The sequence below is a fragment of the Sipha flava genome, unplaced genomic scaffold (genome assembly GCF_003268045.1).
Source record: "Sipha flava isolate LNK unplaced genomic scaffold, YSA_version1 207_pilon_pilon, whole genome shotgun sequence".
Classification (NCBI taxonomy): Eukaryota; Metazoa; Arthropoda; class Insecta; order Hemiptera; family Aphididae; genus Sipha; species Sipha flava.
In genome coordinates, this window is record NW_020272813.1 from 910,247 (window position 1) to 925,696 (window position 15,450).

General features: G+C 28.3%; 2 protein-coding genes across 2 annotated transcripts; both read right to left on the reverse strand.

Moving 5' to 3' along the window:
* Positions 1–6,835: 6,835 nt before the first annotated feature.
* Positions 6,836–11,044, reverse strand: LOC112682630 (26S proteasome non-ATPase regulatory subunit 4). Its single transcript, XM_025553290.1, has 7 exons — positions 10,898–11,044; positions 9,381–9,521; positions 9,184–9,295; positions 8,944–9,099; positions 8,658–8,876; positions 8,482–8,596; positions 6,836–7,361 (listed from the first exon to the last, which is right to left on the reverse strand). Exons 1-7 carry the CDS (start codon positions 10,921–10,923, stop codon positions 6,922–6,924), a joined length of 1,209 nt encoding a protein of 402 aa, XP_025409075.1. The 5' UTR covers positions 10,924–11,044; the 3' UTR covers positions 6,836–6,921.
* A 316-nt stretch (positions 11,045–11,360) lies between these two features.
* On the reverse strand, positions 11,361–13,599 carry LOC112682577 (52 kDa repressor of the inhibitor of the protein kinase-like). Its single transcript, XM_025553211.1, has 4 exons — positions 13,481–13,599; positions 13,185–13,369; positions 12,479–13,091; positions 11,361–11,385 (listed from the first exon to the last, which is right to left on the reverse strand). The coding sequence occupies exons 1-4, from the start codon at positions 13,597–13,599 to the stop codon at positions 11,361–11,363; spliced, it is 942 nt and encodes a 313-aa protein (XP_025408996.1).
* Between the last annotated feature and the right edge of the window lie 1,851 nt (positions 13,600–15,450).

Below are 15,450 nucleotides of genomic sequence, written 5' to 3' on the forward strand. Positions count from 1 at the left end.
CAGATATTATACATTTTGACAGTTGTAAGTCTGAAAAATGAGAAGGAAAATATTGATTTTGCAAAAAAAAAGCCTTAGACGTAATTATTACTTATAAATAAAAAATATTTGGGTAGGTAATAAAAATTATACACAAGCCGCAATTTACATATATATAAAATATAGCCAGGCCGCAGTTTACGTATGTACAAAATATGCCTGGGCCGCAATTTACAGCGGACTCGTTACCTACATATAACTTTTTATTTCATCAGCTTTGTATGTTATCGATAAAGTGTTGATTGTATGGTAGGCATTAATATATATCCGAGCATATCAACTATCAGTAGTATCATTAAATGTATTATTATATTAACTTAAACAAACACTTATAATAAACAACATATATGTAATATCTTCATGATACAGTTTTAAGGCGGTTGAAAGTGGACTGTTTTTAAGGGCTTAAGTATAGGCAATATGTTATATTCATTGGGAATTGCTGTGTGTGTGTGTGTGTGTGTGTGTGTGTGTAGTAACTGATCATTAATGTGCGTGAGTTCCCCAAACGCGTAAATATTGTTTTATCAGTAAACAGTTCAACAATAAATTTATAACCGTCACAGCGCGCGTTGTATTGTATCCTTGTCCAGTATTGTAACCCACGTATTGCTGTAACCCACGTCTGTATTTATGCACACCGACGATGAATTTTTACATTCAGTTGTTATGACTTCTAATTTGTTGCACATCATACACTTAAAAATAAATTCGGAATAAAAACCATTTTTTTTTTTTCATTTATTAAAGTAAGATCTTTAAATGAGCAGCCAAATAGTGGGTGGTTGCTTTTCTGAATCGAATCAAATAAATGATTTATACTAACAATACGTCTACCGCCACAAATGAACCTAGTGAAAAGAAATTAGAAAAGTATATTTATGATATGCAGTCTTGTAAAGTATTCGAATACAAGTATTTGGATACTAGTATTTAAGTACTTTTTGAAGTATTTATATGGTATTCTAAATACAATTTTTTTATGTATTTTTTAAGTATTTTGAATACTTTTTTCCTATTGTTATTGATTTTTTCTATTGTTTATTATAGTACCAAATTAATTTTATTTTTTTTTCAAAATTCACTTTTACTTTATTGTTAATAAAAAAACATAAAATAAAAAATTAATTTCCTACATAACACAGACAAGGAATAAACAAATCCAAACATTTTATCAAAATGAAAATTGGACTTCTGGAAGTGTATTTTTTTTTTTTTGCTTATTGATCTAAATGCACGAAAAAATGACCCACTTTCAACCGCCTAGGAGTGCCTTAACAATAATTACTTAAGTAATTATAACAAATGCACTAACCAAGGTGTATGTAAAACTATAATTTGTTTATTAATGTTTTTCATTTTTACCCCTTTTAACCATTTTAGGCCTGTAGAGGTTGAATTTAGAAATATCCTTAGGAGTTTTTTACATCATAAAATTAAATTTCTGACTAAATTTCAAATTCATAGCTTCAATACAATGTAAGTAGCTTCAGCGGAAAAGGCTTGGATTAAAAAAATCCTACCAAATATAATGTTTAAACCCTATATAACTTTGTTATACTCTCTTTCTGAAGATATGACCAAAAAATTACATTTTCAATGTGAAACACCTTTAGGGGTTTAATTTTGGGAAATATATTCTTAGGGAGGGAGTCAGTATATCATGAAACAAAACTACTGTCTAAATTTTTTTATCATGGCTTCAGCAGTTCAGGATAGCTGATTATTTTCATTTTTATCCCTTTTAACCTAGGTAGAGGTTGAACTTGGAAAAATCCTTCCGTAGTGGATGTCTACAACATAAAATGAAACTAATGACTAAATTCATACTAATAGCGTCAACGGTTTCGGCTAGGCGATGATGAATCATCCAGGACAAGTCATATTATACATAGAGATTTCCATAATAAAAAATATATATATACGTATTGTAATTTTTTCGAAAATGAATTCAACGCGTTACTGTAGAGGGGTCATAATGGTGAGTAGACGACAGTACCTTACGTACTATTATATTGTACAGTAGAAGGTGCGTCTTCGATGACCGTCGGTTAGGTTAGATAATTCATCGACTTTAGTTTTTTTCACGCGTTAATTTTAATTTTAATAGATATGATGCTGACATCAGATTTGTGATTTAGCCACCCTCCTCCCATGTAAAGTACCGTAAAGTACCCCTATGGTCGGCCGAGTGTAATACTTACCGCTAGAATTCGGTAAATCGTTGATAAATACGAGTAGTAGTCGAAGCCATAGCAGTGCAACCTGAAGAAACGTTATTACGTATATGATGACATTTAAAAGGAGGGGAAGAGAATAATTAGATTTTAACAACTGTGAGGCAAAATCTTCGGCACAATTTACCGAGGTCGACTTTTGCGTACACAGTTGTCCTGTTTGCCTAGGTGATTATTGTTATAAATGAATATCGAAATTTTCTCCGTTGCCCTGTACGAGCGCGTGTGGTACTAATAAGACACGGGCGGCACGGTTGGAGGTGAAAATGGCAAAAGGAAAAAGGCATACCGGAGAACCGTCGGTCGGCCCAGGAACGTGGTGCGTCTCCTTGCGCATGGGCCGGTCCGGATAATGAAACATTTTTTTCATCACTCAAAATAATAAAATCTTAAATTTTCAATGGATAACGAATGATTACGTGATATAATGGTTATAGCAGAAGAAAGAGGAGATGATAACAAAATAGACTTAGACGAAGCAGTAAATAAATTTTCTAAACTAAAAAGTAAAAATTATAATTTAGAGTATCATAATTAATTAAAAATCAATGTGCTCCGTGTGCAATATTGTATTATAATAATATATTAATAAATAAAATATATTTTAACTGAGAATAAATTGCATTGGTTAAATGTAGATAAATAATAAATATTTTTATATCAATAATCAAAGGGGAAAAACTTGACTAATAATTTGAATTCATTAAAATAGTGTATATGTCGCATCCATTTAAAGAAATTATTCATTTCAAGAAAAGTTATCCAGTTCATGAAATGGACACTACATTTTCACGGAATTTTTTTCATCAATTGGCCAGCCACTTTATGAAATAAAAATATAATTATTATTTTTCATCTGAAAATTACTTTATTTGACTTTTCAATAATATTAAAATGGTAAATTGTGTAACTTACCTATTTAATATAATTCTAATAAAATTATTATCTGATTTATGACCGAATTTCGATCTGCAATTGATCTTGTTAATATATATCTTTAATACGTATAATCTTTGTGTATAGCGGTGTAATGGTTGGACTTTGGAAAGTGAATCAGTACGTACAATCTTATGCGTGAATGTTCACTATCATTTTGAAATGGAATTCGATCCGAAAGTTTGATTTTAGAAAAAACTGAACGTTTATTATAAAAAAAAACCTGTGATGAAATTCAATGAATCATTGAAGAAATCACAGGAGTTAAATCTAATACGAAAGAGATACATATTTAATCAGGAAAATGATATAGTATATACAGTGTGTAATCACTAACTGAGAACACTTAATATCTTTGCGTAGAGTCCTGCAATTTGAATTCTGATTTTTCGTTGGTTTTTATGACATAAAAATGTGTATTTTTATGAGTTTTTAATTTTTTTAACTTAAATAGATATGCAAATGCACTGTACAATTTTTTTTTAGGCAACTACCTATTTTAACCACTAATTATTTTTGCCTATTTTTTAATGAATTTTGGTAGTCAAACCAACTTTCAAAGTCCAAAATTGACTAAGTTACAGCAATTTAACTTAAGAACTGCAAAATGTGCACGATTTTCAATTTTTTTGACTGTAACTCTGAAAATAATTATTCTAGTATTGCTTAGGCTTGATATTTTCACTCCTATTTATTAAAGTGATATATACACATTATTATAATTTTATTTACTGTATAATTTTCACTTTAATTTAGGTATGTAGGGGAGAATGGGACAAGTTGGTTATGTTAAGGTTCAAATATTTATTTTTCTGTAACTGTTTAATTTGGAGGTCTGAAATTTTGTATAGACGTTGTTTAATGTCTTTAGAATAATACTCAAAAATATTATGACTTAATATTCAATGGGTTAGAATTTAATTGAGTTCTATTCTATTTTTTAAATTTCGTCATCTTTCCCCGTGACTGGGGTAAGTTGACTTTGTATTGGGGCAACTTGACTATATTTGTTTAAATTAATTTTCGTTACTTAAAAAAAGGTTTAATCTTCAACAGGCAACATAATATAACACAACAAATTAGTAGATGTATTGTATAACTTGTTTTTAATAATTTTAGAACTTTTAATAAAAAAAAACTTCTTTGTGTTAAACAAATAACATCTAATTTGTAAGTAGATAGATATGTTGGTAAAATGTGTCTTTAATAAAATCAAAATCACTTTCAAAACACTTTTATTAATCAATTAAATAAAAAACAACTTATACCTAACCATCAAATGAGTAATAATTACTTATAATTACATTTAATACGAAAATATTAACAGCTCATAGTATAAAGGTTAGAGGCAAGTGAACGAACTCGTCAACTTACCTCAAATGAAAATTATACAAAACAGATATTATTTTTGTATTAAAAATTCAACAGATTTGTAATCGTACAGCAACTAATAGAAAGGTTAGAATGTGCACTAAATTTATGTATTGAATGAACTTAAAAAATGTTTTTTTTTTTTTTTCATAAAACCTTATTTTCGAACACCCATTTATGATAACATTACCTCCAAAAACAGTAAAATTATAACAAACCACGCGCGTCTTATCAGATAAATTTGTTAATCAAAATATTAAATAATCACTTCTACAAACATATTCTTTCTGTGATAATACACTATCAGATTAAATTTTATCATTTTAAATTCGAATTTGTCAACTTACCCTACTCTCCCCTAATATAACTTATAGTAGAAAAAACGTAAATAAGCAGACATATTGTTTATTTCGTGACATTCAATGGATCTTATGGAATTTTTCAATTATTAACAACAAATTTAATTCCTATTTGAGTTATAAGTTTATTTAGTTATTGATTAATTTAACGTATAAATTGTTCAAATTGCTGTCCTCCGTGAACAAAATATGATTTAGCGCAATGCACGAATTCTTTATTTGTTGCAGCAGTAATTTTTTCATCAGTCAATTGATTGCATGATTCTGTTATTTTGTCGTTTAAATGTTGAAAATTTATTGGAGGATCAGCATACACTAATGTTTTTAAGTAACCCCATAAAAAAAAATCTAGTGGCGTAAGATCAGGTGATTGTGGTGGCAATTCAATGGTGGTCTGTAAGTTCCTATCCATCGACTTTGAAACATATTAATATTCTAGATCGCTGATAGCTATATTGTGATAAATATATTAATAAATTAAAATTATTTACATTAATTTCTAATTTCTTTATTAAATACAAAAAAAATAATAATTTCAAAATAATTCTAAAAGTTCAATAATTCACAAGTGAGCAAATTTCCAACCACAAAATTTTGGTGCCCCCAAAAAATTTGCGCCCAGGGCAGTTGTAACCAGTGCCCCCCTTAAATTCGGCCCTGCTGGGGGTAATATATTATTCCTAATAATAATATTTTTCATTTAATTATAAGAATAGAAAAATTATTGATAAAATGAAAAAATATTTCAATAATGAGAATGAAACACTATTAACAATGTCTAATATTCTCTTTATATAATATTAATTAGTGCTTGCCATTACATGGGTACATGTGTTCTTATCTGAAACGGGATTAAGGTCCATGTAAATAAAATACACGTGTATTTGTAAATACTCATTCACCCGCATTACCCGTGTAGCTAACCCGACATTACTCGTGTATTTTATTCTCTATGTTTTTGTATTGTAATAATTGAGATTTTTACAGATATCGATGATGATCGAGATTATCTACGTGTTTATCACCAAACAATATTCACAGTTGCTGAAAAACTCATAGCCCGGGAAAATTGCGGACCCGACTCGGACAAAATATCATTTAGGGATGCAATTCGTATGTGCCGAAGCGATGGCATATATAGAAAACATTTTATATAAATTATAATAGAATAAGTCAAAATATTAAGTAATTATAAGTAGGTATAATAAAGTATTCAAGTTAAAATCATTTTTATAAGAATGAAATATCCACTTAGGTTTAAAAAAATTTCCAATTTCTGTGAAAACCAAACAAGATTCATACCAATATTTGAATAATTATATAATATACCTTTAATTACCCTAAATTAATAACTAAACGGGTGTCTGATAATTTACTTATCAGGTAATACATACAAGTTGGTATTAAGTACACGGGTAACGGGTATTAAATACACGTATATCAGTAAAACATACTCGTGTATTAAAAACACGGATATTAATAGATTTAATACACGTGTACTCTAATAACCGTGTATGACTACGACCCCTAATATTAATGCATATCTTATATTGTAGTTAGTATCTTTTTTTAGTATTGTTTTGACGACCAGTTGAATGAAAAAAACATTAGAAAATTGGATAAGGATTTTACGTCAATAAGAAATCAAAATGGCATTAGATTTGAAGAGATTAAAACTAAAATTCAGAAATAGACAAAATTGTATAAGAACATTTTGTCAAATGTTAAGTTATTTTATACTATATTAAATATACTTATTTTAGATCAAACAATCATTTAAACTATATTTAGGTAGACAATATTTAATTATATTATTGTATTAAATAATGTTTTTCAATTCCACAAAATTATAATATTGAATAGTTTCATTTAAAATATAAGCATTTTTTGGGCAGATACCTTAAATTATTTATATGAATGTTTAAAAAAAAAAAAAAATAGAGATAATAAGTATAATATTGTTATTTCCAATTTTAAGCTTATTTCTTGCTATTCTTGTCTTTATCATTTTTTTGATCTTTATCCTTAGAATCCTTACTGACAAGACCGACAGCTTGACGTACAGCATCGCTTTGCGGGTCAACCCCAGGTAAATTTTCCAACACACTTTGAATAAATTCAGGATCATTCATCACTTCTGAGTAGTCGACATCCATAGCTTCCTCTTTGGAATTCGGACCAGATGAAGATGCTTTTTCTTCAACTGCTGAATCTTGCATAGACATTTGCATTGCAAACGCTATCTGCTCTTCTTCTGTCATATTATTGAAGTCCACTTCAGATGCAGTAACAGCAGCAGCTGTAACAGCAGTAGATCCAGAAGTCGAGCCTGATTTCTCTTGTACAATCATTGGCTCATCTTCACCAGTTTCCATAGACATAGCCAAAGCACGTTCCAACATTGCTTCATCAGATGAAGCTATAATCATTTAAATATAAATTTAGTTCAATATTATTTAAGGTTAATTGCAGTATAATTTATAGAAGACAATAAAGATATTATTATAATAAATCTGTATATGATTTACCAATAAATGGCCTTAAAATTAGATAAATTATTATTTGAAAAAACGTATCTACTCAGTAGCAACTAACCCTCAGAGTATTATTAACTTTTAAGAGGACATCACAACTGCAAGTGTTGTCTCCATCTGACATACAAACAACATAACAAATTTGCGTTGAGTGATTCAAATGTAGTGAAGTTAGCTTTAATATTAGAGTAAACTGACCTATAATCAAACTTCTAGGGAAGAATATTATCTGTGTATTGTTGGTCGGTTTTTCTGATATTTTAATTTTTTAGCGAGTTATGATGTTTTTTTAAGTGTTATATTTAACATACTCATAACACGCTTAAAAATTAAAATATCAGAAAAAACTTGTGATAACTTAATATTTTCCTTTGAAGTTTGATTATAAGTCAGATTACTCTAATATTAAAGCCAACATCACTACATTTAAATCACTCAACACAAAATTGCTGTGTTGTACTTATGTCAGACGCGGGTCCTCTTAAATTCTTTTAAATACATTATATAATATGTATATTGGTAATAAAGCTAACAATTATATTTATTAGCTATTATAAAAAAAGAAATATTGAAATTAAATAGATTATGAGACATAAAAAAAAAAGTATGTATATATTATTCACATTTTAATATTTTGCTTGATTAAATATTTTAGATTATAATATTAAATTAAACCAGAAAAAAATATTTTATTGGTAGTTTTAAAAAAGCACAGACATCAAAAAATTTAATTTAGTTTAAACATTTCAGCTAGCATTATCATATCTGTTAGAAACAATAAATTTAAAATAAAAAATTAATTTTTTTAGAAATGTTAACGCACAAAATAACTAGAAAAAAATATTATAAGGAAGAAAATATGAATTAAAGACTTAAGGGGTATTAAATAAATGATTAAATAATAATTTCAATATTTAATTAAATAGTTAGATTCTTTTTTATTATTCATATATGTGTGAAAATCCTTAAATACTTTAAAAATAAAAATGAAGCTAATTTTCTTACTCTCATTAATAGTTTCTGGACGAGAAGTTGAAGCATCAGTACCAGAAGAAGCTTGACCTCGACGAGCCTCTTGCTCTTGTCTAGCTCTTTGTTCTTCCATTGAAACACGTAAGGCCTTAAACAAAAAAGATATAATACATTTTATTTTTTCAATTGAAAATATTAAAAATATTTACCAAAGCTAATTCAGGATCTTCATTAGGATCAACTCCAAATTCATATCCAGATCCACCAAGACCAGCTCCACCAGCACCATCCTCTCCCTGAATAACTGGGGATGATACTAATGCCTCAGAGAAATGTGAACCAGGTGGTACAGCAATAAGATGACTACCACCACCATCTTTGCCATTTAATGTATTAACGAAGGCAGTTAATACATCAGAATTTTCTGCCTAAAATATTAAATAAATATTAATTAATAATTAAATTTATCATTTATTTGAACTAAATAATTTTTACCTCTTCGCCAAAAGAAACAACATCTACATTAACCTTTTCTTTCTTAAGTCTTTTAGCTAACTTAATAATTTCTTTTTCATCCAAACCTACAGGGCTGCCAATAAATGCTACAATACGCATTTTATGGTTTTTTCCTTGACGATGTTTCAATGCCAACTGTAAAATTTTTAAAATTTTTTTAGTAAAATAATTATTTTTAATAACAGTTTTAATTGTTAACTATTTCAAAATATACATTACATGTGCAATTCTAATGCCTGTAGAAAAATTTATGTTTCCGTTGGGCTGCACTTGATGTAATTTAGAAAGAATACGACCAACATCAGCTGTCAAAGTAGCTAATACACGAGCACTGAATAAAAATAAAACCAAAAATATTAAACAAGTATAAATAAATATAACTTAGAGTGTAACAGGTAATAATAATAATATCATACTTAGCCAAAGTTAATAGACCAACATTATTCTCTGGATTTGAACGAGTCTTAGAAAGACACACCAAGTTAACAGCATCCTGTTGAGCTTGTAGACGAGTAGGCACAAAGTCACCATTACGCATATAATCACTGTTATCAACACTATAAAATTACAAATATTATAAAAAATAATATAAAAAAATAAATAAATCATATTGGAAATAAGTTTATAAATAGATTATCTATTCAAAATTATTGTAATTATTTATTGCTAAATTGTTATTATGTGACTGTATTATGTCTGTCTGTCAATTTTATCATAAAATTAAATGTAAAAAAAGTACCTTTTTAAAAGTAGTCCAAATGTATATATATATAATATTTATGTTCAGTATTTCTTTTTCATATTATAAACTATGTACAATGAATAGGTACAATTATAATTTTAAATTCACTTAACGAAAATAATTAATATGAATGAAAAATAATAATATTTTAATCTTATTTAAATAAAAAAAAAACATTATAAATTCTAAAAATAATTATTTCAATTGCAATAAACTGCATTAACATTATATTCACAAAATCAATTATAAAATTCAATATTGAGTATTCTCCAAGTGTAATAGATGAAAAATAATTTGAAAGGATATAACTTGATTGTTTTTTTAGTTTGTACAATTAAGTACAATTCAATCAAAATAATTAATTAAGAAAACATTTGAATATTGTGTTTATTGATAATATAATTTTTCAATAAGTGAGATAAAACCACACAAATTAATTAAAACGATAATTAAAAGAAAAATTAATTTGTTCATATGTTGAACATTTGTTTAACTACGACAATAGATTGATGGACAACCAAGATACAAATGGGTATTTAGTTTCATTTCAACGTTACTTGCACCGCAAACACAGAAGCACAAACATAAAACAATTTTCTCCAAAACAAATACCATAAGCAGGGGTGTATTGGTACGTATACACGGGTATACACCATATACCCATCTACAGATTTTCGATTTTTGGTGTATACCTAATGTAAAATATTATTTTTCGAGAATATGCTCCTAAAATAACTCCTAAACCAAATAAAACTTATTTGTACTTATTTTCCACTAGTTCATTGGAAAAGATTGTTATGAACTATGAAGTTTGAATTAAATATTTATATGTTGAAGATTACAATGTACAGTTTACAGTTTAATGTATTTTAAGTTCAAGTTAGTAAATAATATTTCGAAAATTAAATGTTATTCATTTTAATATAGAGTATGAACTTACAGCTCATGATTCATAAATCTCTACCGAACAATTTATAACGCGACAAATGTATATCTTATGATATTGTATTTTATAGTCATATTAGAAGTTATTAACATGTAAGGGGTTAATTTAATTTATTCGAGTTTAGAGAGAAAAAAAATTATCGAACGGAGCACGAACATTTTTTTAGTATAAATATACATAATTTATTAGTGAGTATACCCATAAATATGTTTACCAATACACCACAGACCATAAGATATACTCACCATATCATTGTACTTTCAAGAACCATGTTGATAAATTTCGTAGGTAAGTATTGAATTCGAGTAAAATTAAAATGTAAAAACTCTAAAGTACGATCCCAACAAATTTTCGAGTTCTAAGCAAATTGCTAACTCATCGAGGCATTGTTATCAACCGATAAGAACAAAGTAATAGTGATAATATACGGACAGTGTAGCCAACAAGCTAAACAACCGTCGCTTTTTCACTTGCCTCAACCATGTTCCTATAACGTGATCAGTCGGACATTGTTGTACGACGTACAATTATTATAAAAAAAAAATCAATATACATAGGTATATTATGAATATGTAGATGATTTCTACATGAAACATTTATCCATCGCTATCGAATAAGAAGTAAAAATAGAAAATGGGTTCTAGTGGGTACATTAGAGCAGTGGTATTCAATCGATGGGTCACGACCCAATTTTGGGTCACGTAAGCTTTAAGATTGGGTAGCCATAAATCTTCTGTTTAAAATTTAAAAAATTAATATTCATATACAGTAAAACCTGTTTAAGACGCTCTCCCTAAAGACGATTTCCCGGCTAATACGCTCATTTTTAAGAGTCCCTTGATTTTGACAACATTTAACATGTAATTAACTCTGGATAATAAGCTCGTCTTGTCAATAATATTCATATAAAAATATGAGGTATATACATATGCATTGCAGATGCGTAGGTATAGATTATTAATGGGGGGGGGGGTTAACTTGAAATTATTGTAGTAGGTAATAGAAAAAAAACATATATGGGTACATTAAAAAAATTCTTTTTATATTATTATAGTTATTCAAAAAAATTAAATGTTATACAAGTAAATTTAATCTCTGTCTGCGCTGTGCTAGTTTGTTTATGATTTCTAATAGATCAACAATAACATCTCTATATACAAAGGCGCCCATAGCAAAATTCTCAAAGGGGGAGGGGGGTCAACATTTTAAGTTATCAATCTATTCATAAATAGGAATGATCCACGGTATAGGAAAAGCCTTATACATTTACATTATACTATTACATTATATATATCAAACTGGAAAACTATAAAATAATAATTATTTAACCAATTTACTTTAAAAGTAATTTATTAACATTTTTATTTAATTAATAATATAAATTGGACACTTAAAACATTAGTTATATTTATTCAAATATTAATTTATAAATATTATATAAATATTATGGTGGTGTACATACATACACATACATACCGTATTTCTGGAAATACACAATATTTTAAGAATTGATAATTATTCATAAAATAGAAACAAAAGAGCGTACTGTTATTTATAGCTGATAACCTGATTTTCCTAACTAAATAAATAGATTTTTCATAAACAAATTATAGGTTTGCATATATAATATATATTAAATTAAATTTTTAAATTCTATTTAAATAAATATATTTTTATCATAGTAAACAATTTTCCAAGATTTTGACATTTTCCAGGGGGGGTACATGTCCCTTCTTTGCGCCCCTCTATATGGGGGCCCTTGTCTATATATATTTAGAAGAACTAGTCCAGTTAGTCGCTCTTGACCAATAGTATTTCCTAAATACGTCTTTAAGCGTTTTAATGTTGAAAAAGAACGTTCTGCACTGGCCGTAGAAACAGGAAGAGTTGCCAAAATTTTAAGAATAGTATAAATGAGAGAATAAAATTGTTTATCACATTTTTCCAATGTTTTAATTGCTTTTAATTCATTTAGATCATCACTTCTTCCTTCCCAGTTCTTGGTCCATAGTTGATACTCACACAAAAGTTTTTCATTCGGCAGATATATCTTATGAATTTCTATCAATTTGTTTTTAGCATCATTTTTATTTTTAATAAATTTTGGTAGTAAGATTTGGAGGTTATCAATCTTTTCATGATGGTTAGAAAATCTGGCAGCTAGTTCACTTATCACATGATCAATAAATGGATAGTAAACATTTCTTTTATAATATGTTTCGGTTGTTTCGACAGGAGTATTGCTTCGTCCTTTTTGTCGGTTTGTGGTTCTAAGTGCTGTAAGCGATTCAATACCTAATATTTTTTTAGAATCAGTCACAATTTTTAAAAATTCCTCATCATTTCGTGTAGCTTCGAGTGTTTTTTTTATGGCTTCTACATATATACATGTTTCAACTAAGTCAATATTTTGAGTTTGAAGAATTTTATTAAGGTTTGCTATATAGGAGAAAACTTTTCGTAAAATGAGCAGTGTTACTACAAACTGTGAGTTTTCTATTGCTTATTGTTATTGATAAGCTTGTGATGCACATTCTCTTCGGCTGTCTTGTAGTGCTTGCAGTGCTTCTGTTATTACAAAAAACATTTCAGCAAATCGTTCTACTGCCAAATGTTTTTCAGTCCAACGGGTTTCGCAAAGAGAAACAAGATTCGATTGAGTAGATCCTACTGACTCTGCTATATCTTTAAGAAATCTATCATGAAACGAGGATTGCCTAAAAAAATTTATTAGTTTTAATTGTACCAATACAGTTTCGGATCATCAGAATTTCACATAAATGTGTGACAAAACCAAATTTAAAGTATGGGCTGCGCAATAAATGAACTGAGCTTTAGGATATTTTTCTGAGATAATTGTACGTACTCCTCGAAATTGACCACTCATCACAGCAGCACCATCATATCCTTGGCCTACTAGCATCTCCAAATTTAATCCAAGAGTCATTATACATTGTATGATGGTGGTGGCCAACGCTGAAGCTGTTACATATTTTACATGCACAAACTCTAAGAGATCTTCTCTGATGAATATATTGTCTGCAGAAAAATCGTCTACATACCGAATGCATATAGCTAATTGCTCATGCCTCGATATATCTTGCGTTTCGTTTTGTTAAAACCAATTACACGGTAAGTTAATTATCTTTTAAATTAAAACATCTACAATCTCAGGCACAGAAACTAGCATACTATTATGATAGATAATATCAAATCAAATATAAATACAGTTTTGAATTTTGATCCAGTGGTGATTTATTCTGAGCCTAAGGGTTTACTTGGTGTGATGTCTTACTTTACAAAAAAAAAAATAATAATAATAATTCTAGTAAGCATTAAAATATTTTAATTTAGAAAAATGTCATATGAATCTTATAAATTCTAATGTTTATTAAATTTTAAAATAAATAAATGATATTATAAAATAAGGACGGCTTTATAAAAAATAAAATAAAATTTAGAAATTAAATAAGAGTGTAAACAATTTTATCACCATCCCACTCAAAATGTTTTCACACGTCTATATGTGTTATAAGTAGAGGTTGGATTTTCATGATTTTACATATTTGTTTCTAGTCTATGCAGTTAAATGGAAGTGAGAAATCTTTACGGTTCATGAAACACAGAAGTCACAAGAAAAAATTTACTTTGTATAAAAAAACATATTTTAGGGGTTAGAGAATATTTGAGAATATTTTTGTAATATCGGCATATAATGAACATATTTCACGTATATCAGCATTTTGATAAACACAATGTTCACTATATAAATGATTTATTTCTGGGTTTCTGAGTTTCTATAAAAATTAATCTCCAGGTATTCCTTATCGATTACGATAGGACATCGGTTATTTCGTTAGCTGTCACGACTATTCGTCTTCTACTAGTTGTCCATCTCGTCTCGTCTCGTGTCGATATCTGAGTGCGATATATTATTGTTTACATACTGTTTTTCCACTCGTCTCAAATTACTATAACATACAAATACTCGTATGCCAAAAACTTCAAACAATATAAAAAGTTTATTTGCTCAATTGATTTCATCGTACAATAACCAACAAACGATTTTCACGACAGATGGTGCAACCATTTTTTCTCAAGTTTGTAACAGAAATATTCCTTGCACCAAAAAATCACAGGTAACACAACATGTACATACGGCTGTTCACAAGAATGGTTTAAAACGTAAATTAAATACTTCATCAAAGCAATTATTTTTATCAGAAGCTATTCCCAATAAAAACAACGTAAATGATTTTAACAAAAATTTGTGTCTAGCCTTAGTAGCAGCTAGTATTCCTTGATATAAAATGTAAGTTTCTCAATTTCATACATTTTTAAAGAAATACATTGGCAAACATATACCAGATGAAAGTGCGTTACGTAAAAATTATCTCGAGCCATACTACCATAATACTTTAACGAAAATTAATAAAAATTTGTGAAAATAATATTTGGATTTTTATAAATGAAACTACAGATACAAACGGTCGTTATGTTGCAATTTTACTGGTAGGAATAATAAATCAAATAATCCGAATCACCCATTCCTCCTGACATGGAAAATTGGACATTGGAAAAAACTAATAATTCCACTGTTGCTCAGTTTATCAATGATGGACTAAAATTATTATAGCCATTGGGTGGAAATGACGAAAAAGTGTTGTTAATGTTATCGGATGCAGCTCCATACATGACAAAAACCGGTGATACACTAAAAGTTTTCTACCCAAATTTAATTCACGTTACGTGTGTAGCTCACATGATGAACAAGGTTGCAGAGAAGGTCAGAGAAATG

Bases quoted from the DNA above. Each gene is read 5' to 3' on its own strand.
- LOC112682630 (XM_025553290.1), bottom strand. From the start codon at position 10,923: ATGGTTCTTGAAAGTACAATGATATG. The intron at 9,100-9,183 runs GTAATGTATATT...AAAATTTTACAG, and splicing joins CAGGCATTAGAATTGCACAT to TTGGCATTGAAACATCGTCA. The intron at 8,597-8,657 runs GTAAATATTTTT...TTTTTGTTTAAG, and splicing joins AAGATCCTGAATTAGCTTTG to GCCTTACGTGTTTCAATGGA.
- LOC112682577 (XM_025553211.1), bottom strand. From the start codon at position 13,599: ATGACTCTTGGATTAAATTTGGAGATGCTAGTAGGCCAAGGATATGAT. The intron at 13,370-13,480 runs GTTCATTTATTG...AAATTTTTTTAG, and splicing joins GAAAAATATCCTAAAGCTCA to GCAATCCTCGTTTCATGATA. The intron at 13,092-13,184 runs GTGCATCACAAG...TCTCCTATATAG, and splicing joins ACAAGACAGCCGAAGAGAAT to CAAACCTTAATAAAATTCTT.